At 38.4% G+C, this 27,625-nt stretch overlaps 1 protein-coding gene across 1 annotated transcript in view; it reads right to left on the bottom strand.

The window, feature by feature from the left end:
- Nucleotides 1-696: 696 nt before the first annotated feature.
- LOC133631224 (piezo-type mechanosensitive ion channel component 2-like) overlaps nucleotides 697-27,625 on the bottom strand; it is a 34,643-nt gene continuing 7,714 nt past the window's right edge. The window contains exons 5-13 of the mRNA XM_062023382.1: nucleotides 25,108-25,388; nucleotides 15,023-15,183; nucleotides 14,762-14,938; nucleotides 11,562-11,684; nucleotides 11,283-11,483; nucleotides 9,213-9,417; nucleotides 7,469-7,570; nucleotides 6,006-6,171; nucleotides 697-754 (exon numbers count right to left, since the gene is read on the bottom strand). Coding sequence (XP_061879366.1) covers nucleotides 697-754; nucleotides 6,006-6,171; nucleotides 7,469-7,570; nucleotides 9,213-9,417; nucleotides 11,283-11,483; nucleotides 11,562-11,684; nucleotides 14,762-14,938; nucleotides 15,023-15,183; nucleotides 25,108-25,388 — 1,474 coding nt within the window. The remainder of the gene's footprint in view (nucleotides 755-6,005; nucleotides 6,172-7,468; nucleotides 7,571-9,212; nucleotides 9,418-11,282; nucleotides 11,484-11,561; nucleotides 11,685-14,761; nucleotides 14,939-15,022; nucleotides 15,184-25,107; nucleotides 25,389-27,625) is intronic.

The raw sequence follows: 27,625 nt of genomic DNA, 5'->3' as shown, positions 1-27,625 counted from the left end.
GACTGACAAGTAAACCTCAGCAAATTCAAGCATATATTAAATTGTCAAGTCCGTGCACGTTTGTTTTGTTTGTCAGTCGCTTCGAAACAGGCTGCAAAAGGGTTTAAACTCTGTGCACTGCGTGGCTCGGGTGGATCAAGCGGCCGTGCCAGCAACTTGAGGGTTCCTGGTTCGATCCCCAGCTTACGCCATTCTAGTCATGCCCGATGGGTCGTGGGAAGTGACCCATCAAATAGAACTTATATTTATTGTCAGAGTGTCATCCAGGAACATTTTTTAAATGTTAAATTTGAATGCCCATCATTAATTTGCTCAAAACTTGCTAAAGGTTTTATTTAGAGTCAAATCGAGGTGCAGTTTGGAGTGAAATTTGCCAGCTAGCACACTCGTCGCAGTCTCGTCGCGGTCCCGTCCCCAACTGGGAGAGTGGCCGTGCCAGCAACCTGAGGGTTCCTGGTTCAATCCCCACCTTCTACCAACCGCGTCACGTCCGTTGTGTCCTTGAGCAAGACACTTCACCCTTGCTCCTGATGGGTCGTGGCTAGGGCCTTGCATGGAAGCTCCCGGCATCAGTGTGTGAATGGGTGAATGTGGAAATAGTGTCATAGCGCTTTGAGTACCTTGAAGGTAGAAAAGCGCTATATAAATATAACCCATTTACATTTGCATCGATCCCAGCACCTGGGCATGTTTGTTCTATTGCTGGATTAAATAAACCGAGTGAACCTTCTTGTCAGTCATCCACTCTTCGGTTCTGTAGGTACACAAGAAGTTCAGCCTTGTAACATAAACGTAAGGTTAGCGTCGGAGAAATGATCCAAACCACCCCCGAAATCTAAACACTTTTCACTTACCCCATTTTTGACATTTCTAAAGGTTTCACAAAAATGTGCCCATATCTTTTTGAGTTATGTAGCTAACCAACTAGCTAACTGACGAACAATGATACAAAATCTCCAGGCGGAGGTAAAAATGAACTTATTAACAAGGGTGGTACTCAACTAAGATTTACCATACACATACATTATTTGTACTGTATAACATCATTTATGCTTACATAACAAATAAAGGTTCTGTTTGCAATTTTACGAGCACCCTAGAGGGCACTAATTCTCTAAAGTATTGTAAGCATTAGATGCCGTTCGCTTACGATGTAAACCAGACCTGGGCAAATTAAGGCCCGGGGGCCACATGCGGCTTTTCAATCTGGCCCGCCGGACATTCCCAAATATTTATTTAGATCTTTAAGATGGAAAGTGTAGCTGCCATTATGATGTGCAGTGATGTTTTCTAATGACCGTAAGTCTTCAACTATACAAAGTATTTCAATGGTTGGAATCTGCACTTTTGCATGATGTACTAGCTACTATGGTCATCTAATTAGTTACTATGGTCATCTAATTAGTTGCTATGGTAATATAAGTCACAGCAGCTCAGACGAGGCACCAAGCAGTGTGGGTGGGGAGCGTTTCCACAGAGTGTTCATATTTTGCTGTGTTTGTTGCATTTTTGTTGTGTTTCGCTTGATTGTAAAATATCTTGATGGTGAGGGGGTGTGACGTTCATATGTTGTCAATATTCAGTGTTTTATCCTTCATAGTTAATGTTGTAAACCCCACATTCTTTATTTTCATGTACATTCTGGGTGTCTCATTCAGTAAAAAAAAATTAAATTCCATTCCGTTTTTTCAGGCGGTCTGTCATAACGTTTTTAGCATTCAATCAGACATTAATAATAATAATATATTTTATTTGTAAAAAGCACTTTACATTGAGCAAAAAACCTCAAAGTGCTACAGTGTATTAAAAAAAAATAATTAAAAGATACAAATAAATAAAAATAAAAACTAGAACAGCCTAATATCTAGAACTAGTATGCATATATCTAAAAGAAAAAGGCTTTTTTAAAAAGAAGGGTTTTTAAGCCTTTTTTAAAAGCATCCGCAGTCTGTGGTACCCTCAGGTGGTCAGGGAGAGCGTTTCACTGACTGGGAGCGGCGGCGCAGAAAGCCCCTCACATTATTGTGAGTTTTTGTATTAGTGTTCCTAAAAATAGATATACCGGCCCCAAAACACATTTCTTTCTCTAAATTTGGCCCCCTGAGTCAAAATAATTGCCCAGGCCTGATGTAAACTATGCCCTATGGAACTCACACGCGTTAGTGTTTAGACAGTATTTTCACATACTTTGCAGATTCTAAATACAATTGGATATGGTTTAACAGATACAATCAAACACAATTATAAAGTCAACTTGCTTTTCCACTCTATTGGTACTTCAACCACCTGTCTGAAAGTGTAGTTAATGTTGTATTTGTGAATCTTTTCTCTTTATTCCTCTCTTTTCTATTTGGGTTGCAGATGAACTTTGCATATTTCATTTTCTGACATTGTTGTTTTGTAATACAAAAGTAAAAAGAAGTTAACCAATTCCCAACCGTACAAACTGTGAGAAGCAGATCAGAATCATATCCATATTTAAGTGTTACTTCTTTCTAAACTCCTATAGTCATTTAAACAATAGCTAGTATTCTTCCTTCTTTTGAGTCTCATAGTAAGGTGTCGGCCTTCTAGATTGGAATGTGTCAGAGTAGAGATAACTCGGAGTAGTCTAAACAAAGGGAGTGGGGGCGAGGGACAGAGGGAAGATCACGGGACTTCCGGGGGTTTGAGGGGAGACCGATCTGGACCGGGCTGGGGAACGCTGGTGTGCTAGATTGGTCTCATGTTTGTCCTCTAAGCTTGGAGAATAAACCACGAAATACCACTTTCTGCCTGGTGATTGAATATAAACATCAGCTTATGTGCCATAAAAGAATCTGGGAGAGACTAGCAATTTGAATTCCCCGGAGGAAAATCTGGTCAACGCAACAAAACTTAAAGGCATTCGGATTTAAGGGGTCCCCCGTATAAGTATGCCAATGAGTCGGGTTCATTCGGTTTCATAGATTTGTCTGACTGACTTTTTAGATCATTTGTCATGAAAACAAGCAGAACAACAGAGGAAAAAAACATCGATAATGTCACTGTCAAACATGACTGGACAAGGCTGGATGAAGTGGCTGTGGAAAAGGAGGCGGAAAATCCTAAATCAATGTTGTCTGGAAGCATAATGTAAGTACACTGCAAAAACTGAAATCTAAGTAAGATTAAATATCTCAAATAAGGGTGATATTTGCTTATTTTCTGTCTGATAAGAAAATTCTTCTCATTAAGCAGATTTTATGAAAGAGTGTTTTACTTGTTTTAAGGGTTTTGGTCCTAAATGATCTCAGTAAGATATTACAGCTTGTTGCTGAGATTTGATGACCTATATTGAGTAAAACATGCTTGAAACTAGAATATCAACTGTTGCAAAGCTGTGTCATCAACACTCACAAGTATAAAACTACTTTTTTAAAGTAATAATTTCTTATTTCAAGCATGAAAAAAAAAAATCATGACTTTGACACAATTGTGTCTCATAATTAAAACAGATGACAGCCAAATGGACTTTGCTGTTTTATTTTCAATGAAACAATAGAAAATACGACAGTTGATATTGAAACATTTAACATGTGACATTTGTAACAATTTTGAACAGAAATAGTTCATGCACATTCAGGTAAATTCTTCAAAATTAGGGATGTCCGATAATATCGGCCTGTTAAAATGTAATATCGGAAATGATCGGTATATTATCGGCCGATAAATGTGTTAAAATGTAATATCGGAAATTATCGGTATCGGTTTTTTTATTATCTGTATCAGTTTTTTTTTGTTGGTTTTTTAAATTTTTTTAATTAAATCAACATAAAAAACACAAGATACACTTACAATTAGTGCACCAACCCAAAAAACCTCCCTCCCCCCATTTCTTTCTGTTATCAATATTCTGGTTCCTACATTATATATCAATATATATCAATACAGTCTGCAAGGGATACAGTCCGTAAGCACACATGATTGTGCGTGCTGCTGGTCCACTAATAGTACTAACCTTTAACAGTTAATTTGACTCATTTTCATTAATTACTAGTTTCTATGTAACTGTTTTTATATTGTTTTACTTTCTTTTTTATTCAAGAAAATGTTTTTAATTTAGTTATCTTATTTTATTTATTTTTAAAAAAAAAGTACCTTATCTTCACCATACCTGGTTGTCCAAATTAGGCATAATAATGTGTTAATTCCACGACTGCATATATCGGTTGATATCGGTATCGGTTGGTATCGGTAATTAAAGAGTTGGACAATATCGGAATATCGGATATCGGCAAAAAGCCATTATCGGACATCCCTAGTTTTTAGTATAAATTTGCTGGTTTCAAGAAATGTAATGCCGAGTGCACATCATTATGTCAAGATAATGGCACTAGCATTTACTTAATTTAAGAATATTTTTCAACATATTGAGCAAAAAAGTCTCCTTTTTTTTTTTTCTACCAAGACAAGTGCAATTGTTATTAGTGAGAATATACTTATTTTAAGGTATTTTTGGGTTCATTGAGGTTAGCTAATTTTTACTTGTTTAGGAAAGTCTTGACAAGCCAAATTTTCTTGTTCTATTGGCAGATAATTTTGCTTAGTTCAAATAAAATACCCTATTTTTTGTTGTTGTTTTTGAACACTGACTTTTTGCAGTGTAAAAAGTCAGTCACTGAAGGAATCCAACACTTTACGACCACTTTCAGGTACAGATTTTTTAATGGGAGCACAATTTAACTGGATATGCAGTGCCAATCCTCAGCGGTAACAACCCCTAACACCCCACAAGATATTGAATTTTATGATCTAAGCCAGGGGTCACCAACGCGGTGCCCGCGGGCACCAGGTAGCCCGTAAGGACCAGATGAGTAGCCCACTGGCCTGTTCTAAAAATAGCTCAAATAGCAGCACTTACCAGTGAGCTGCCTCTATTTTTTAAATTGTATTTATTTACCAGCAAGCTGGTCTCGCTTTGCTCGACATTTTTAATTCTAAGAGAGACAAAACTCAAATAGAACTTGAAAATCCAAGAAAATATTTAAAGACTTGGTCTTCACTTGTTTAAATAAATACATTATTTTTTTTTACTTTGCTTCTCATAACTTTCAGAAAGACAATTTTAGAGAAAAAATACAACCTTAAAAATGATTTTAGGATTTTTAAACACATATACCTTTTTACCTTTTAAATTCCTTCCTCTTCTTTCCTGACAATTTAAATCAATGTTCAAGTTTTTTTTTTAATTGTAAAGAATAATAAATACATTTTAATTTAATTCTTCATTTTAGCTTCTGTTTTTTCGACGAAGAATATTTGTGAAACATTTCTTCATACTTATTATGATTAAAATTCAAAAAAATTATTCTGGCAAATCTAGAAAATCTGTAGAATCAAATTGAAATCTTATTTCAAAGTCTTTTGAATTTCTTTTAAAATTTTTGTTCTGGAAAATCTAGAAGAAATAATGATTAGTCTTTGTTAGAAATATAGCTTCGTCCAATTTGTTATATATTTTAACAAAGTGTAGATTGGAGTTTAACCTATTTAAAACATGTCATCAAAATATTAAAATTAATCTTAATCAGGAAAAATTACTAATGATGTTCCATAAATTATTTTTTTTATTTTTTCAAAAAGATTCGAATTAGCTAGTTTTACTCTTCTTTTTTTCGGTTGAATTTTGAATTTTAAAGAGTCGAAATTGAAGATAAACTATGTTTCAAAATTTAATTGTCATTTTTTTTCGTGTTTTGTGCTCTTTTAAACCGTTCAATTAAGTGTAAATATCATTAATTATTAATAATAACATAGAGTTAAAGGTCAATTGAGCAAATTGGCTATTTCTGGCAATTTATTTAAGTGTGTATCAAACTGGTAGCCCTTCACATTAATCAGTACCCAAGAAGTAGCTCTTGGTTTCAAAAAGGTTGGTGACCCCTGATCTAAGCACTCCCCGCGACCCCGTGAGGGACAAGCGGTGGAAAATGGATGAATGGATGATCTCAGTACTAGTGTAAGAGTAGTAGTACACCATGTACCTGCAGTGGATGAAGTCCGGGACGGGGTTGTGAACACTGAAGGAGGACGCGTCCAGATCCCTGCAGATCTCCACGTTGTCTCCGGCCATGATGCGGACGGCCGCCTTGTTTTCATCATCAAACACCTGCCTCTGCATTGAGGCACACAGCAGCAGCATGAAGTCGTCTGGAGGCGGTGGAGAGGACAAAAACATAACATTAACTTTTATTTACTCTTTATTACTGTGTCAATTGTAATGTACAGTACGTCCAACTGACAAAAATCTCAAATTGAATTAAAAGGGAGTTAAAGTGCTATGGAAATCAATGAAAAACACACAATGGGTGAGGGCCGACATCCGGGCAACTGAGCTAGGGTTCTTCGAGCCATAGCAACCAGACTGGCGTTGAAAACAAACCGTTGCCATTACTCTTTAACCTGTCGACCTACGCTGGTTAAACCCGTCATTCTGCCTCCAAAATGCCGAAAAACTGTGTTGTTTTTGGTTGTGCTAACCACAACTGGAAACAGGGGGTGTTCGGATCACTTCGTTTCTGGTAAATATAAGGAACAAAAATCCACCTTCTTAACCACAACATGGCTATACGTCCGTGCTAATGTTGTACTTGTTGAATTTGTACCTTATAACGTTCGACAGCTGAAGTTGTTGTTGTACAAAAATAACATGCGGTATATACTATATAGTCTATAGCCTAGCTAGCTATTTTCGAAAACCGGACAACGAGAGGATACCAAAGGCAGCGTTAAGATGGACACCACCGGGAAAACGTAAGCCAGGGCGGCCAAAGAACACTTGGCGAAGAAGGGGAGCTGAAAGAGATGAAGCTTACATGGGGCGAATCACAGAGACGAGCACAGCAGCGAGATGAATGGCGTCGAGTCGTCGAAGCCTTATTTCCCATCCGGGAAGAAGAGGATTAAGTTAAGTAAGTAATATACTATATAGTCTATAGCCTAGCTAGCTATTTTCGAAAACCGGTGTCGTTTAAATTTGCACTTAACAGTTGGGTTTTTAAAAACCAATAAACCCTATAACTTTCATGTTGCCATTCAATACATGTAGCCCTCAAATCTCTCAATATTTTATACACTAACATCTCTTTCTTAGTAGCGCGCAGGCTAAGCTAACTAGCAAGCTAAGCTAAGCCTGAGAAGCTTTAAAGTTCAGAGACGAGTCTGACGCAAATAATACATTTTCGTTTTTTCACACGATATGCGAATAAGTAAAAATGCGTAAATGAAGGATTTAACGCCGACTTCCAAGCCACAACGCTCGTTAAATGCTTTTTCTGTCATTGCTGTGTTTGCTGTGAGCTGCTTTGTTTTCAACGAATTCCCGGTTGCTAGGGGATTGGTAGGCGGAAGTGACGTAGGTCCGCCCTCACCCATAAAAGCCTGATAAATGTCATTATTTATCGCCATGAGCTCTACAAATTTAGAGGAAGGAGGCAAAGAAACATACAGATAAGGAAGGATGGATTGGGCCTGGAGAGGAAGTCGGGGACATAGAGCCACTTGACCACATTGGAGTCTGTCTTGGAGCTTGGGAATCTCCATGGATAGTCTGAAATGAAAGCATGCACACATCAATATGAATATCTCTGATCAGAACAAGCATATCCAAACCCTTAATGGGGAACTGCACTTTTTTTGTTGTTGAATTTTCGCTTATTTGTTCACAATCATTACGAGAGACATGACGATGGATGCTATTTATTTTTTTGTGCATTCTAAATATCAAATAAATGCGATCAAAAGTCCGCTTGCAATGGAACCTAAGAGAGCCGCTCTATTCTGCCTATAAAGCCCTTAAAAACATCCAAACACCTCCATTAAGGTTTTTATACATGCTGTAAGTATATATGTAATGTAGTGACAGGCACATTTATGATAACCTTTAATATTTATTAGGGGTGTGGGGAAAAAATCGATTCGAATTGCGAATCTCACGTTGTGAGACTCAGAATTGATTCTTATTTTAAAAAATCAATATATTATTTTAATTCATTTTTATTTTTTAAATTAATCAATCCAACAAAATAATACACAGCAATACCATAAGAATGCAATCCAATTCCAAAACCAAACCCGACCCAGCAACACTCAGAACTGCAATAAACAGAGCAATTGAGAGGAGACACAAACACCACACAGAACAAACCAAAAGTAGTGAAACAAAAATGAATATTATCAACAACAGTATCAATATTAGTTACAATTCCAACATAGCAGTGATTAAAAATCCCTCATTGACATTATCATTAGACATTTATAAAAATAAAAGAACAATAGTGTCACAGTGGCTTACACTTGCATCGCATCTCATAAGCTTGACAACACACTGTGTCCAATATTTTCACAAAGATAAAATAAGTCATATTTTTGGTTCATTTAATAGTTAAAACAAATGTACATTATTGCAATCAGTTGATAAAACATTGTCCTTTACAATTATAAAAGCTTTTTACAAAAATCTACTACTCTGCTTGCATGTCAGCAGACTGGGGTAGATCCTACTGAAATCTACGTATTCAATGAATAGAGAATCCTTTTGAATCGGGAAAATATCGTTTTTGAATCGAGAATCGTGTTGAATTGAAAAAAAAAAAATCGATTTTGAATCGAATCGTGACCCCAAGAATCGATATTGAATCGAATCGTGGGACACCCAAAGATTCACAGCCCTACTAATTACATTCCATCCATCAATTTTCTACCGCTTGTCCCTTTCGGGGTCGCGGGGGGTTGCTGGAGCCTATCTCAGCTGCATTCGGGCGGAAGGCGGGGTACACCCTGGACAAGTCACCACCTCATCACAGGGCCAACACAGATAGACAGACAACATTCACACACTAGGGCCAATTTAGTGTTGCCAATCAACCTATCCCCAGGTGCATGTACCTTTATTAATAAATCAAATCAAACTTTGTTTATATAGCATTTTTCATGCACAGGCAAGTGGCAAACACAAAGTGCTATACAGTATTTGTATGAGTTCAAGATATCATTATGTGATGTATTATCAAGCATTACAGGCATCTTAACATCAGTGTGGGATTTACATGAAAATAAATAAACTAAAAAAACGTAAGCATTTGTTTTGTTCAAGGTTTTTCCTTGTCTCTGTTGTTTGAGTGCTTATTCATGTTATGCTCTGCTAAAGCAGTGCTGAAATGGAGTAATGGACTTAAAGAACATTAGCGCACCTTTACAGGCGGCGGGGGGGATCCCGATGCAGACAAAGTACTGGAAGGTTATCATGCAGGCCAGGAAGCAGCAGTACTTGGGCCAGATCTCGGCGATGGCTTTCCTCCTGCGTCGGTACATGACCGTTATCAGGGCGAAGGCGTGCAGCATGGCGTAGAAGTCCATCCGCTGCCCGATCACGTTGACGACCAACAGCAGGCACGTCTATAGATGGAAGTAGATTACGCATTTGGACAGACTAGGACTCCTTAAAGTCCCTACACTGCAAAAAGTCAGTGTTCAAAAACAAGGGGAAAAAAATACAAAAATGAGGGGTATTTGACTTGAACTAAGCAAAATTATCTGCCAATAGAACAAGAACATTTGGCTTGTCAAGACTTTCCAAAACAAGTCAAATTAGCTAACCTCAATGAACCCAAAAATACCTTAAAATAAGTATATTCTCACTAATAACAAGTGCACTTTTCTTGGTAGAAAAAAAAAGAGACCTTTCTGCTCAATATGTTGAAAAACATTCTTAAAGTAAGTAAATGCTAGTGCCATTATCTTGACATAATGATATGAGCTGGGCATTACATTTCTTGAAACCAGCAAACTTACACTAAAAACTAATTTATTGTTCTTAATGGAAAGGCAACAAGGCAAGCGCTTGTTACTCTCGGGGTCTCCTAGCCGCTCAGGCAAATCATATGGTCTAAAAATGCATTTTTCCATGGATAACATGACATCATCACGCCAAGTGCGTGCTCTTTCAGTCAATTAGTGCGCATATATACAGCCCGGCCACCGGCCCCAATTTTTTTAATTGTAATTTGGAAGAATTTATCTGAATGTGCATGAAATATTTCTGTTCAAAATTGTTAGAAATGTCACATGTTAAATGTTTCAATATTAACTGTCAGTTTACTGTACTGTGCCAACTGTACTACTATATGAGTACGTGTTTTCTATTGTTTCATTGAAAATAAAACAGCAAAGTCCATTTGGCTGTCATCTGTTTTAATTATGAGACACAATTATGTCAAAATTAAGATTTTTTTTTTACATGCTTGAAATAAGAAATTATTACTTTAAAAAAGTAGTTTTATACTTGTGAGTAGGGATGTCCGATAATGGCTTTTTGCCGATATCCGATATGCCGATATTGTCCAACTCTTTAATTACCGATACCGATATCAACCGATATCAACCGATATATACAGTCGTGGAATTAACACATTATTATGCCTAATTTGGACAGCCAGGTATGGTGAAGATAAGGTACTTTTTAAAAAAATGAATCAAATAAAATAAGATAAATAAATTAAAAACATTTTCTTGAATAAAAAAGAAAGTAAAACAATATAAAAACAGTTACATAGAAACTAGTAATTAATGAAAATTTGTAAAATTAACTGTTAAAGGTTAGTACTATTAGTGGAGCAGCAGCACGCACAATCATGTGTGCTTACGGACTGTATCCCTTGCAGACTGTATTGATATATATTGATATATAATGTAGGAAGCAGAATATTAATAACAGAAAGAAACAACCCTTTTGTGTGAATGAGTGTAAATGGGGGAGGGAGGTTTTTTGGGTTGGTGCACTAATTGTAAGTGTATCTTGTGTTTTTTATGTGGATTTAATAAAAAAAAACAAAAAAGAACCGATACTGATAAAAAAAAAACCGATACCGATAATTTCCGATATTACATTTTAACGCATTTATCGGCCGATAATATCGGCAGACCGATATTATCGGACATCCCTACTCACAAGTAGGGATGTCCGATAATATCGGCAGACCGATATTATCGGACATCCCTACTTGTGAGTGTTGATGACACAGCTTTGCAACAGTTGATATTCTAGTTTCAAGCATGTTTTACTCAATATAGGTCATCAAATCTCAGCAACAAGCTGTAATATCTTACTGAGATCATTTAGAAGCAAAACCCTTAAAATAAGTAAAACACTAACATAAAATCTACTTAGTTGAGAAGAATGATCTTATCAGACAGAAAATAAGCAAATATCACACTTATTTGAGATATGTCATCTTACTTAGATTTCAGTTTTTGCAGTGTACCTCAAGTCCAAACTTGTAGAAGAAGTAGTTGATGAAGTATTTGATGAAGCAGATGATGCCGATGTCCAGGTGTTGCCGGGTGATATCGTGGAAGATGATCCTGGCAGCGGGAGGCGACAGCTTGTTTCTCAGTCGGAAGTATTGCTGATGGCGGTAGATGGTCACCTCGAACGCCAAGAGTGCCAGAATGAGGAGGTTGTGCTGCACAAAAAAATTCACCGGTGGGATACATTATGGTTGTCTACAACCGAGCCTTTGTAGTTGTCTTTTGCAGCTCACCCTGATGTAGTCCAGCAGTTCCTCGTTCTTCTGCAGGCCCACCCAGTTGGCTGGATCCACCGGCCCCTTATAGAGCACGGAGTCCTGCATCTCCTCCTCTTGCTTAGTGGAGTAGGCTGCCGGCTGCAATGGGAAAGTCACACAGGTTTGATTCCCTATCACTGCATGAATACAAATAGCCAGTACACAAAGAGCCACACACAAAGTTTTCGTTTCACTAAGTGTAACTTGAACCAAGACAAAATCATCAAAACTTGTGACATATTAGCTTTTCTCCTTCACCTTTCCAATGCTTAACACATTTTCCCATATTGCTTAGAGTTTTTAGGGGTGCATGATAAATATTGGGCAAATAATTATTTGGCCGATATTAGAGATGTCCGATATCATCGGCCGATAAATGCTTTAAAATGTGTTATCAGAAATTATCGGTTTCAAAAAGTAAAATGTATGACTTTTTAAAACGCTGCTGTGTACACGGACGTAGGGAGAAGTACAGAGCGCCAATAAACCTTAAAGGCACTGCCTTAGCGTGCCGGCCCAATCACATAAATTCTACGGCTTTTCACACACACAAGTGAATGCAACGCATACTTGGTCAACAGCCATACAGGTCACACTGAGGGTGACCGTATAAACAACTTTAACACTGTTACAAATATGCGCCACACTGTGAACCCACAGCAAACAAGAATGACAAACACATTTCGGGAGAACATCCGCACCGTAACACAACATAAACACAGCAGAACAAATACCCAGAACCCCTTGCAGCACTACCTCCTCCGGGACGCTACAATATGCACCCCCCACCTCAACCTCCTCATGCTCTCTCAGGGAGAGCATGTCCCAAATTACAAGCTGCTGTTTTGAGGCATGTTAAAAAAAAGAATGCACTTTGTGACTTCAATAATAAATATGGCAGTGCCATGTTGGCATTTTTTTTTCCATAACTTGAGTTGATTTATTTTTGGAAAACCTTGTTACATTGTTTAATGCATCCAGCGGGGCATCACAACAAAATGAGGCATAATAATGTGTTAATTCCACGACTGTATATATCGGTATCGGTTGATATCGGAATCGGTAATTAAGAGTTGGACAATACCGGAATATCGGATATCGGTAAAAAAGCCATTATCGGACATCTCTAGCCGATATGGGTAATTATAACATCACACTGATAAATGTGATAACAATAAAAAATAGCTCCGCTAACTGCCAAAATCAATGCTCCAATGAAGCAAGATTACGCTTACAGTACTGTAAGTGGGTTAGGGTGAGCAAATCAAGCACTCCTTTTCTCCTACTTGCAATGCTGTAAGCCTGTCATAAACTGCCTCTGAGTAACTAGTGCTTCTCAATTATTTTCCCCCACCGTCACTCTCTACCACGTCTATAAATACCGTATTTTTCGGAGTATAAGTCGCTCCGGAGTATAAGTCGCACCGGCCGAAAATGCATAATAAAGAAGGAAAAAAAACATATATAAGTCGCACTGGAGTATAAGTCGCATTTTTTTGGGAAATGTATTTGATAAAAGCCAACACCAAGAATAGACATTTGAAAGGCAATTTAAAATGTCTAAAGAATAGTGAACAACAGGCTGAATAAGTGTACGTTATATGAGGCATAAATAACCAACTGGTATGTTAACGTAACATATTATGGTAAGAGTCATTCAAATAACTATAACATATAGATCAGGGGTCACCAACCTTTTTGAAAGCAAGAGCTACTTCTTGGGTAGTGATTAATGCGAAGGGCTACCAGTTTGATACACACTTAAATAAATTGCCAGAAATAGCCAATTTGCTCAATTTACCTTTAACTCTATGTTATTATTAATAATTAATGATATTTACACTTAATTGAACGGTTTAAAAGAGGACAAAACACGAAAAAAAATGACAATTCAATTTTGAAACATAGTTTATCTTCAATTTCGACTCTTTAAAATTCAAAATTAACCGAAAAAAAGAAGAGAAAAACTAGCTAATTCGAATCTTTTTGAAAAATTTTTAAAAAACAATTTATGGAACATCATTAGTAATTTTTCCTGATTAAGATTAATTTTAGAATTTTGATGACATATTTTAAATAGGTTAAAATCCAATCTACACTTTGTTAGAATATATAACAAATTGGACCAAGCTATATTTCTAACAAAAGACAAATTATTTCTTCTAGATTTTCCAGAACAAAAATTTTAAAAGAAATTCAAAAGACTTTGAAATAAGATATAAATTTGATTCTACAGATTTTCTAGATTTGCCAGAATAATTTTTTTGAATTTTAATCATAATAAGTTTGAAGAAATATTTCACAAATATTCTTCGTCGAAAAAACAGAAGCTAAAATGAATAATTAAATTAAAATGTATTTATTATTCTTTACAATAAAAAAAATAAATTTACTTGAACATTGATTTAAAATGTCAGGAAAGAAGAGGAAGGAATTTAAAAGGTAAAAAGCTATATGTGTTTAAAAATCCTAAAATAATTTTTAAGGTTGTATTTTTTTCTCTAAAATTGTCTTTCTGAAAGTTATAAGAAGCAAAGTAAAAAAATTTATGAATTTATTTAAACAAGTGAAGACCAAGTCTTTAAAACATTTTCTTGGATTTTCAAATTCTATTTGAGTTTTGTCTCTCTTAGAATTAAAAATGTCGGGCAAAGCGAGACCAGCTTGCTATTAAATAAATACAATTTAAAAAATAGAGGTAGCTCACTGGTAAGTGCTGCTGTTTGAGCTATTTTTAGAACAGGCCAGCGGGCTACTCATCTGGTCCTTACGGGCTACCTGGTGCCCGCGGGCACCGCGTTGGTGACCCCTGATATAGAACATGCTATACGTTTACCAAACAATCTGTCACTCCTAATCGCTAAATCCCATTAAATCTTATACGTCTAGTCTCTTACGTGAATGAGCTAAATAATATTTGATATTTTATGGTAATGTGTTAATCATTTCACACATAAGTCGCTCCTGAGTATAAGTCGCACCCCCGGCCAAACTATGAAAAAAACTGCAACTTATAGTCCGAAAAATACGGTAAAAATGTTTCTGAAAAATAAACAATTGTTTTTCCTTTCGTTTATTTTCTTTTCTTTTTCCACTCAAGTTATACCATCGAGGGTTGTATGACTTCTTGTTGCACTCAGATGACTATTTCCTGCTGTGTTCACGTCATAGCTTACCATGGTGCAATTCTTGGAGAAGGACGACGGCTTGATAGACGTGAGCTGGTACAGCATTTTGCACACGATGATGACACATGTCCAGACGGAGCAAACACTGGAGGCCAGAGGTCGATACTGGCTGTAGGGCAGCGCGAAGGCCCACGACGCCAGGAAAACATAGTTCAGCAAAGACACCTGCTCGGGAGACAATAGATATGAGGAAGACATCCCAAAAAAATGTCACGCCATTGGGATAAAACTCGCTCGCTGTATAGTTACCTCACGGATGGCAACCAGGACAATGTAGCAAGACACGATCTTGATGATGTGGATCTCCAGGAGCCACCAGATGAACAGCTGCAGCTTGTGAAAATACTCCAGGAACTTCAGGAAGAGCACGGTGAGCCGGTCGATCACCAGGTGCCATTTGTTCTTCAGGTCTGGGGAGATGAAAACCACACGCCTTAAAATGCTGGCGCTTTGCCACCGAAGCAAACTACCATTAAATAAGAGCACTTAGACACCGTAGAGCAGATCTGCGCCAAGGTTTACACCTTTGTTACCCAGCTGTGACATGAGTCAATGAACAACCGCTAGCTTTAATATCTAAAAAAAGACGGTTCATTTTTTTATTTGCACAATACAAACAGTACAAAAGGTAACATTGTAAAAAACAAAACAAAACATGGAGTCAAGAAATTAGTAGGGATGTCCTATAATATCGGACTGACGATATTATCGGCCGATAAATGCTTTAAAATGTAATATCGGAAATTATCGGTATCGGTTTCAAAAAGTAAAATGTATGACTTTTTAAAACGCCGCTGTGTACACGGACGTAGGGAGAAGTACAGAGCGCCAATAAACCTTAAAGGCACTGCCTTTGCGTGCCGGCCCAGTCGCATACATTCTACGGCTTTTCACACACACAAGTGCATGCAAGGCATACTTGGTCAACAGCCATACAGGTCACACTGAGGGTAGCCGTATGAACAACTTTAACACTGTTACAAATATGCGCCACACTGTGAACCCACAGCAAACAAGAATGACAAACACATTTCGGGAGAACATCCGCACCGTAACACAACATAAACACAACAGAACAAATACCCAGAACCCCTTGCAGCACTAACTCTTCCAGGACGCTACAATATACAACCCCGCCCACCTCAACCTCCTCATGGTCTCTCAGGGAGAGCATGTCCCAAATTCCAAGCTGCTGTTTTGAGGCATGTTAAAAAAAATAAGGCACTTTGTGACTTCAATAATAAATATGGCAGTGCCATGTTGGCATTTTTTTTTCCATAACTTGAGTTGATTTATTTTGGAAAACCTTGTTACATTGTTTAATGCATCCAGCGGGGCATCACAACAAAATGAGGCATAATAATGTGTTAAATCCACGACTGTATATATCGGTATCGGTTGATATCGGAATCAGTAATTAAGAGTTGGACAATATCGGAATATCGGCAAAAAAGCCATTATCGGACATCTCCAGAAATTAGTAATGAGAAATACGTAATAAGAAATAACGAATAAGTGCAGGTGAGAAAAGAAACCCAAAAAGGCGTATGCAAGGTTCTCACCTAAAGCAGTAAATTAACAAACAAAATTAAATAAGATAAGTAGTCTACCTTGTGTGGATTGAGTCTAGGTGTGTGTGTGTATGTGTGTGAGGAAGTATAGCGCTACATTATAAGGTAGGAACAGATGGAGAATGTCGTTTCATCGAGCTGGCCCTTAATATATGTTGAAAGCTACTGAGTGAAGATGAAGAGTTTGGAATACACAGGTGACTATTCCAGAGTAAAGGACCTCTGCGTTTGATGGAAAACTGGCTAAGAGTGATACGGCCAAAGATAGGACGGAGATGATCAGTTTGTCTAGTTACGATAATGAACTTGCGAATTGGTCTTAAAATAATCTTTGAAAGGTGTAGGAAGCTTATTAGGGAGGTAAGTACATTTATAGATAAAAGAAGAGGACTGAACTGTCTTGATATCATAAATAAAAATGGATAGTACCGCATTTTTCAGAGTATAAATCGCTCCGGAGTATAAGTCGCACCGGCCGGAAATGCATAATAAAGAAGGAAAAAAACATACTGTATATAAGTCGCACTGGAGTATAAGTCGCATTTATTTATTTGATAAAACTCAACACCAAGAATAGACATTTGAAAGGCAATTTAAAATAAATGAAGAATAGTGAACAACAGGCTGAATAAGTGTACGTTATATGAGGCATAAATAACCAACTGCTATGTTAACGTAACATATTATGGTAAGAGTCATTCAAATAACTATAACATATAGAACATGCTATACGTTTACCAAACAATCTGTCACTCCTAATCGCTAAATCCCATGAAATCTTATACGTCTAGTCTCTTACGTGAATGAGATCAATAATATTATTTGATATTTTACGCTAATGTGTTAATAATTTCACACATAAGTCGCTCCTGAGTATAAGTCGCACCCCCGGCCAAACTATGAAAAAAACTGCGACTTATAGTCTGAAAAATATTTAGTTTCCTAAACATCAACATCAAATTACAAAAGTGGTGCGTTGCAATTTGACTGAGCTGTGAACGTGTTTAAATGTGACTTTTCTTCAAAAATTGTCTTATTTCTTATCAACAATAACATGAGATGTCTTAAAAAGTTGAATGGACAAATACTTCAATATTTACTCGTTATGTTAAAAAATAGCATCCACAAAAAAAACCTGAAAATAACCTAGAAATGCAAGGATGTAGACAACCGCGGTGAATTCCATCAGGCATTCTCCAATTGTTTATGATCCATCCATCCATTTTCTACCGCTTGTCCCTTTTGGGGTCGCGGGGGGTGCTGGAGCCTATCTCAGCTGCATTCGGGCGGAAGGCGGGGTACACCCTGGACAAGTCGCCACCTCATCACAGGGCCAACACAGATAGACAGACAACATTCACACACTAGGGACCATTTAGTGTTGCCAATCAACCTATCCTCAGCATCCACAAATCCCCACTAATGGAGATTTATTCAATCAGTGCTAGCGAATTAGCTAAAGCCATATGCTGTCAACTCATTGTCTAACACAGCTCTTAAGTTGTTGGGAGGGCAAGTTCGCACAACGTACGATTGCGCAGCCACACTAGCAGGCATACATTGAATAGATGTGTCATTTGAATGACAAAAAATGTAATCAAAAACATGTATACCGTATTTTTCGGACTATAAGTCGCAGTTTTTTTTCATAGTTTGGCCGGGGGTGCGACTTATACTCAGGAGCGACTTATGTGTGAAATTATTAACACATTAGCGTAAAATATCAAATAATATTATTTAGCTCATTCACGTAAGACAGTGGTCCCCAACCACCGGGCCCGATTGGTACCGGGCCGCACAAGAATAAAAAAAAAAAAAATATATATATATATTTTTTTTTTAAATGAAATCAACATAAAAAACACAATATATACATTATATATCAATATAGATCAATACAGTCTGCAGGGATACAGTCCGTAAGCACACATGATTGTATTTATTTATGTAAAAAAAAAAAAAAAAAAAATTTTTTTTTTTTAAAGAGACTAGACGTATAAGATTTCATGGGATTTAGCGATTAGGAGTGACAGATTGTTTGGTAAACGTATAGCATGTTCTATATGTTATAGTTATTTGAATGACTCTTACCATAAAATGTTACGTTAACATACCAGGCACCTTCTCAGTTGGTTATTTATGCCTCATATAACGTACACTTATTCAGCCTGTTGTTTACTATTAATTATTTATTTTAAATTGCCTTTCAAATGTCTATTCTTGGTGTTGGCTTTTATCAAATACATTTCCCCAAAAAATGTGATTTATACTCCAGTACGATTTACTGTATTTTCCGCACTATAAGGTGCACCGGATTATAAGGCGCACCTTCAATGAATGGCCTATTTTAAAACTTTGTTCATATATAAGGCGCACCGCATTATAAGGCGCATAGAATAGACGCCACAGGAAAGGCTGGGGTTACGTTATGCATCCTGTAGTTGCGAGACCTGTTGTGGCTCAATATTGGTCCATATATAAGGCGCACTGTCAGCTTTTGAGAACATTTTAAGTTTTTAGGTGCGCCTTATAGTGCGGAAAATACGGTATATATGTTTTTTTCCTTCTTTATTATGCATTTTCAGCCGGTGCGACTTATACTCCGGAGCGACTTATACTCCGAAAAATACGGTAATCATCAGATGATCCAATCCAGATGAAACAACCTTTGCAAACAGACGATGAGGAGCCCACTGTTTGGGATACAATTAACAAAAAGGAAAAAGTTATGATTATAGACTTCCCCATTAAATATTGACACTACTGAAACTGTCACATTAGAGAGGATGCATTTAGGTCATTCAAAAATTCATTAGGCCCCAGACGGGGATTTATCACCATTATTCTATGTTCTGTGCGTAGAAACAACATTTGAACTTAAACAAAAAAATCAGTTCTGCCTGACAGTGCCAATACATCCAGGATGCAGCTGCACTTGCAGGAAACAAGTAACAGGTTGAAGTGGGAACACAGCTTGAGCTACATGCGGTGTCCGAACAGAAAACTCCAGATAAATCTTGCAGAGACAAAAAAAATGTTCACTGGACGGACCTCCGCGGCTGCGCTCGCAGTGATTAACGGGCGGCGGCTGGAGATGCCGGGCCGCAGATACCCGAGGAGTGGGGCAACATAAATTTTGTAGACATTATTTACTCGTGGGGTTCAAATAGGTGGTGGTTCAAATAGGTTTGAAACGCCACCATTGCAAATTCAAACTCATGAATTATACTCCGGATATATATAGTATATACCAGGGGTCACCAACCTTTTTGAAACCAAGAGCTACTTCTTGGGTACTGATTAATGCGAAGGGCTACCAGTTTGATACACACTTAAATAAATTGCCAGAAATAGCCAATTTGCTCAATTTACCTTTAACTCTGTTATTATTAATAATTAATGATATTTACACTTAATTGAACGGTTTAAAAGAGAAGAAAACACGAAAAAAATGACAATTAAATTTTGAAACATAGTTTCTCTTCAATTTCAACTCTTTAAAATTCAAAATTCAACCGAAAAAAAGAAGTGAAAAACTAGCTAATTCGAATCTTTTTGAAAAAAATTAAAAAAAATAATTTATGGAACATCATTAGTAATTTTTCTTGATTAAGATTAATTTTAGAATTTTGATGACATGTTTTAAATAGGTTAAAATCCAATCTACACTTTGTTAGAATATATAACAAGTTGGACCAAGCTATATTTCTAATAAAGACAAATCATTATTTATTCTAGATTTTCCAGAATTTTTTTTTAAAAGAAACTCAAAAGACTTTGAAATAAGATTTCAATTTGATTCTACAAATTTTCTAGATTTGCCAGAATAATTTTTTTGAATTTTAATCATAATAAGTTTGAAGAAATATTTCACAAATATTCTTCGTCGAAAAAACAGAAGCTAAAATGAAGAATTAAATTAAAATGTATTTATTATTCTTTACAATAAAAAAAAATTAATTTACTTGAACATTGATTTAAATTGTCAGGAAAGAAGAGGAAGGAATTTAAAAGGTAAAAAGGTATATGTGTTTAAAAATCCTAAAATCATTTTTAAGGTTGTATTTTTTCTCTAAAATTGTCTTTCTGAAAGTTATAAGAAGCAAAGTAAAAAAATTAATGAATTGATTTAAACAAGTGAAGACCAAGTCTTTAAAATATTTTCTTGGATTTTAAATTATATTTGAGTTTTGTCTCTCTTAGAATTAAAAATGTCGGGCAAAGCGAGACCAGCTTGCTAGTAAATAAATAACATTTAAAAAATAGAGGCAGCTCACTGGTAAGTGCTGCTATTTGAGCTATTTTTATAACAGGCCAGCGGGCTACTCATCTGGTCCTTACGGGCTACCTGTTGCCCGCGGGCACCGCGTTGGTGACCCCTGGTATATAGTATATTCATATAAATTAATCTGGTCAGCAGGCAGCAGTGGTGTGCTGTCAGGGCCAGCAAGGCCTTCTCTGCTGGCCTAACATAACCAGAAATCATCATCATAATTAAAGATAAAAGTAATTTTTTATTTACTTTCCCTAAATATTAGAGATGTCCGATAATGGCTTTTTTGCCGATATTCCGATATTGTCCAACTCTTAATCACCGATATCAACCGATACCGATATATACAGTCATGGACTTAACACATTATTATGCCTAATTGTGTTGTGATGCCCCGCTGGATGCATTAAACAATATAACAAGGTTTTCCAAAATAAATCAACTCAAGTTATGGAAAAGAAATGCCAACATGGCACTGCCATATTTATTATTGAAGTCACAAAGTGCATTATTTTTTTTAACATGCCTCAAAACAGCAGCTTGGAATCTGGGACATGCTCTCCCTGAGAGAGCATGAGGAGGTTGAAGTGGGCGAGGTTAGGGGGGGCGAGGTTGAGGTGGGGTGGGGGGGTGTAGCGGGGGGTGTATATTGTAGCGTCCCAGAAGAGTTAGTGCTGCAAGGGGTTCCGGGTATTTGTTCTGTTGTGTTTATGTAGTGTTACGGTGCGGATGTTCTCCCGAAATGTGTTTGTCATTCTTGTTTGGTGTGGGTTCACAGTGTGGCGCATATTTGTAACAGTGTTAAAGTTGTTTATACGGCCACCCTCAGTGTGACCTGTATGGCTGTTGATCGACCTGTATGGCTGTTGATCAAGTATGCCTTGCATTCACTTATGAGTGTGTGAAAAGCCGTAGATATCATGTGACTGGGCCTTCAAGGTTTATTGGCGCTCTGTACTCCTCCCTACGTCCGTGTACACAGCGGCGTTTTAAAAAGTCATACATTTTACTTTTTGAAACCGATACCGATAATTTCCGATAATACATTTCAAAGCATTTATCGGCCGATAATATCAGCAGTCCGATATTATCGGACATCCCTACTAAATATCTAAAAGTATTCATATTCTCTTCATGTCATATTATGTTCCTTCCAGTGCTGTTGTTTTTCGGTTAGAGTTTTTATCCAATCAGAATTCAGCTAGCTAATGTTGCCATGCTGTACCAAATCTGCCCGAGGCCTTCAGAACCAACAATGCGGGCGTCTGTGCGCTGTAAGTGAACGGGCACATACAGTTGATAGATAATTGCGACAGCCAATCAGATCACAAGCTGTTGTCAGTTAGGCCTTCTAGCTGACCTCCCGTTGAACGTGACATTTACACGTCCTGTGATTGGATACTCACTGGTTTGAGCCGTGGCGGTGCGATGCAGATCAGCAGAGCCACACCCGGGGCCGTTAGCAGATTAATTTAAATTCAAATCATCCGCTAATGGGCTACCTGGTAGCCTGACGTTAACGTGACTGTGATTGGATACTCACTTGTCACTCCCAAGTGAGTATCCAATCAGAAGTTGCACTTTACGAAATCAGTAAGTGTTCCACCGGAGCGGAGCCATAGCAGAGAAACCCACATAGAAGGAGAGCAAAACGTTAATGAGGTGGCAAATATATCGTATATTTGCAAGGCCATTTTAAAGAAGGATATTTAAAGAGAAACTACATCTTGTGAGACGAGGGTAGCTTAGCTAGGAAGCTAGCTAAGCTACCCCGGCGATGAAATGGTGAAATGCCCGCCACTTCCACTCGAATCAACCGACTTCGAGTGGTACCACTGGCTCATATGGCATCGGATGGGTGATACAAATTGTGAGTTCAAATATTTTATTTCTCTATTTTGTCAAACTGAATATGTTTTGTTTTTTTCAATTATTGTAATTTTGACAATACCACGTGAGATAGGTCTTAATTGCTGATGCGGGTTTGATTTTTTAAATGTGCCGGATAATAGCCCGTTTTGTACACTGTTGAGGTGATTCAATATCCAGTAGTGCGCAAGTGTGTTTCTGTATAGTATTTCTCCAGCCATGGTTATGTGGGGACATCAATGATGGTATATGGAGAGGTAATTATTGAAGTCGGACATCACTGAAGGCCTAGGTGGGAAACGCACGGCCCGCCACTGGCAGGCAGGAATGATCAAGAACTCAACGGTACGGTCATTTCCATTCCATTCCATTTCTAGAGCTATTTTCACAATTTTCCTCTCTGTCATGACCTTCTTAGTGGCACGCAGTGTTGGGACTAACGCGTTACAAAGTAAAGCGTTACTGTAACGCCGTTATTTTCGGCGGTAACTAGTAGTCTAACGCATTATTTTTTCAATTCAGTAACTCAGTTACCGTTACTACATGATGCGTTACTGCGTTATTTTACGACTATTTTTTATATAGTATAGGCTAGAAACTGAGAAGATCTGAGTGTGTTTTATTGAAGAGCTGCGGTGTCATCTTTCTGAATCTTCCTGTGTCACAAGGAAGAGAAGAGTCGCTGTGTGTGTGTGTGTGTGTGTGTGTGTGTGTGTGTGTGTGTGTGTGGGTGGGGGTGGGGGTGGGGGCGTGTCTGTGTTTACTAACAAGACATCATGGCGGAGCCGAAGAAGAGTTTCTTAACATGGAGATATTCTCGCTACTTTTCTTTTGTCCAGCACAAAGAAAATAACATTTGTGTCTTGGATCAAAGATCTTATCTACTGCCCAAAACAGCAATTCAAATCTGCTGAAACAGCTACAAAAGCAACATGCTTCGACAAAGCTAGTAAAGAGAGACCCAGACTCCGATGCCACTTCACTTCCACCTCCACCTGAAGTGGTGGAGCAACAGCGGCTGGATTTTAACGGAGGGACTGCTAGCCAGGACCACGTTAAACCCAGATTCCGAACTAACAAAGGTCTTAACTCATTCTCTTTCTATGCCACATCAATGTGGAATGCGCTCCCAACAGGTACAAAAGAAAGGGCATCTCTATCCTCCTTCAAAACCGCAATAAAAGTTCACCTCCAGGCAGCTACAACCCTAAACTAACACCCTCCCCGGATTGCTAATAATCAAATGTAAACAATCAAATGCAGATACTTTTTCTTATGCCTTCTGATCTCTCTCTCTCTCTCTCTCTCTCTCTCTCTCTCTCTCTCTCTATGTCCACTACTTGATGTCCATATCCTCCCCCCCCCTCCACACCCCTGATTGTAAATAATGTAAATAATTCAATGTGATTATCTTGTGTGATGACTGTATTATGATGATAGTATATATGATAGTATATAATGAATCAATTTAAGTGGACCCCGACTTAAACAAGTTGAAAAACTTATTCAGGTGTTACCATTTAGTGGTCAATTGTACGGAATATGTACTTCACTGTGCAACCTACTAATAAAAGTCTCAATCAATCAATCAAAAAAAGATCCTATCTACTGCCCAAAACAGCAATTCAAATCTGCTGAAACAGCTACAAAAGCAACAGGCTTCGACAAAGTTAGTAAAGAGAGACACAGACTCCGATGCCACTTGACCTCCACCTCCACCTGAAGTGGTGGAGCAACAGCCGCAACAGCAGCTGGATTTTAACGGAGGGACTGCTAGCCAGGACAACATTGATAGAGCCATTGCAGCGTATGTGCTAGAAGACATGCAGGCTATTTCTACAGTGGAGACACCCGCTTTCAGGCAGCTAATGGCACGAAAACATTTTCCAAGTTCCTGGACACAGTGGACAGTGAGTACATAAAAATGGAAAGCAAGCTAAAGAAGACATTCCAAACTCTGCCTCTGCTCATCATTCAGGACTGAAGGTACACACACTCTGTCAACTCTCTTATATACTGTTGCTCTTTCATTCTAGACTTCTGCAGCTATTTCAAATAGTTTTGTCAATTTGTTCTGGCCCGAAATAAATTGGCCCTTTGAAACATATCTTTGTCTTTGTGTGTTGTACGTAGACCACATTGTTTGTGTGTTGTACGTAGACCACATTGTTTGTGTGTTGTACGTAGACCACATTGCTTAGCAGAGTTCAGTGATGCAAATGCATGTCAAGTTGATCAACAGATTGTATTATTCTCCAATGCAATAACAGTACTAAAGTGAAGGCTAAAAGTGCATTAATGGGAGCCTTTTAAAAAAAAAAAAAAAAGGAAGTAACTAGTTACTTTTCACAGTAACGCATTACTTTTTGGTGTAAATAACTGAGTTAGTAATTGAGTTACTTTTGAAATAAAGTAACTAGTAACTGTAACTAGTTACTGGTTTCCAGTAACTAACCCAACACTGGTGGCATGATAAGCTGCACCAAAAAAGCCAAAGAAAAAGCAATATTTTGATGTAGACTCCAGAAAATGTTGACTATTGGGCTTACAAATTTGAGGTTCCACCATTAGATTTTGAGAGTAACTTGCCCAGAGACAGAATCAAGACCCGGCGCCCTTACCGGAGCTCTGCTCGGTGCTCTGTCCTGGCTCAGTGCCCACGCTGAAGAGGTGGCTTTCGTCTGTGCTGGACTGCCTGGCGTCGGAGAGGCTGCCAGGCTTGGTACCGGCCGAACTCGCATCATCCGCCACCACAACCAGGGTCTGCTCTTTGGAGACGCCGCAGTCGGCCCGCACGCTTTGGGGCCCCTGCTCCTCATCCTTGCTCTTGGACAGCGAGGCGTCCCCAGAGCTTGCGCTGAGCATGGTGAGGTCTGCCAGGCTGCCGTCCGGGTGAACCAGCCTGGCGACATGTCGGGGGTTATTACACACAAACAGGACCACTCACGTGTGAAGCGTACACTATGCACTTATGAGGACTTTAAAGGCCTACTGAAAGCCACTACTACCGACCACGCAGTCTGATAGTTTATATATCAATGATGAAATCTTAACATTGCAACACATGCCAATACGGCCGGGTTAACTTATAAAGTGACATTTAAAATTTCCCGGGAAATTTTGGATTTATGATGACGTATGCGCGTGACGAAGTCAGTTTAACGGAAGTTATGGTACCCCGTAGAATCCTATACAAAAAGCTCTGTTTTCATTTCATAATTCCACAGTATTCTGGACATCTTTTGCAATTTGTTTAATGAACAATGAAGGCTGCAAAGAAGACAGTTGTAGGTGGGATCGGTCTATTAGCAGCGGACTACAGCAACACAACCAGGAGGACTTTGTTGGAGAGCAGACGCGCTAGCCGCCGACCTCACCTTGACTTCCTACGTCTCCGGGCCGCCAAACGCATCGGGTGAAGTCCTTCGTCCTTCTGCCGATCGCTGGAACGCAGGTGAGCACGGGTGTTGATGAGCAGATGAGGGCTGGCTGGCGTAGGTGGAGAGCTAATGTTTTTAGCATAGCTCTGTGCGGTCCGGTTGCTAAGTTAGCTTCAATGGCGTCGTTAGCACAGCATTGTTAACCTTCGCCAGCCTGGAAAGCATTAACCGTGTATTTACATGTCCACGGTTTAAAAGTATTGTTGATTTTCTATCTATCCTTCCAGTCAGGGGTTTATTTTTTTTGTTTCTATATGCAGTTAAAGCACGATGCTATCACGTTAGCTCGTAGCTAAAGCATTTCGCCGATGTATTGTCGTGGAGATAAAAGGCACTGAATGTCCATTTTGCGTTCTCGACTCTCATTTTCAAGAGGATATAGTATCCCAGGTGGTTTAAAATACAAATCCGTGATCCACAATAGAAAAAGGAGAGAGTGTGGAATCCAATGAGCCAGCTTGTACCTAAGTTACGGTCAGAGCGAAAAAAGATACGTCCATCACTGCCTCTCAAGTCCTTCACTGTAACGTTCCTCATCTACGAATCTTTCATCCTCGCTCAAATTAATGGGGTAATCGTCACTTTCTCGGTCCGAATCTCTCTCGCTCCATTGTAAACAACGGGGAATTGTGAGGAATACTAGCTCCTGTGACGTCACGCTACTTCCGCTACAGGCAAGGCTTTTTTTTTTATCAGCGAGCAAAAGTTGCGAACTTTATCGTCGATTTTCTCTACTAAATCCTTTCAGCAAAAATATGGCAATATCGCGAAATGATCAAGTATGACACATAGAATGGATCTGCTATTCCCGTTTAAATAAAAAAAATCATTTCAGTAGGCCTTTAATTTACCTTCAACCTCATTTTGCTAGCATGTAGACTGGCTCTATAAACATCTGTTTGATTGAATTGTGAACTATCTCACTGTGGAGGAACTGCTATGAGTCCATTACACTTGCACATTTGGAGGCATCTTGTCCTCATGAGTCCATAAATACAACACACACACACACTTGAGGCTCCCCTGCAAATGCTTGGACTCGTTGCTCAGGGAACTGCAGCAACGTCGCATCAGGCATCACAAAGCGGTGCAACTTTCCCTCTGAATCTTTATAAAAAATAGATTTTTTCTGGACATTACAGGCTGATGAGTTGTGGGCGGGGAAGTTGGAGAAGGCCTTCTCAGGCAAGGGGGTTGGGTTGTTTGGCTGCATGTCAAAGTTGAACACTGCGCTCTGAGGCTGATCACACTTACTTGTGCTGTTGACTTAGTTTTTGCTTGATGCTGCTCAGGAGGCAAGATGAGGGATTAAGCGAAGAGAGAAAGGACAGACTGAGACTTGAAAAACATCAATTAGTTGTTCAGATTGTCTTTTGGAAGGGTGGGGGCTTCAGGCTTGTTCTGGAAGAGTTTCATTCCAAAATCAAGCATGCTGGCTGATAGGTTGGTTTGACTGTTAGAAACAAGTATGAGAGTGCTGGGGCTTCAGGCACAATAAAAGAAACCAAACTTGAATAACAAAAGCATCAAAGTCAGCAAAAATACCCTACATTTAAGAAGAATGTTTTGTTATTGCAGACCAGGAGGGCAGGACAGGTGAGGTAAGGGCACTTCAGGTAGTACGTAGGGACGGGGTTGAGTTGAGTTTGAGTGTATTTCGAACATGCAAGCATACAACATGATACATCACAATTTCCAG

The sequence above is a fragment of the Entelurus aequoreus genome, linkage group LG16, assembly GCF_033978785.1.
Source record: "Entelurus aequoreus isolate RoL-2023_Sb linkage group LG16, RoL_Eaeq_v1.1, whole genome shotgun sequence".
Classification (NCBI taxonomy): Eukaryota; Metazoa; Chordata; class Actinopteri; order Syngnathiformes; family Syngnathidae; genus Entelurus; species Entelurus aequoreus.
This window is presented reverse-complemented; position numbering and strand designations above follow the sequence as displayed.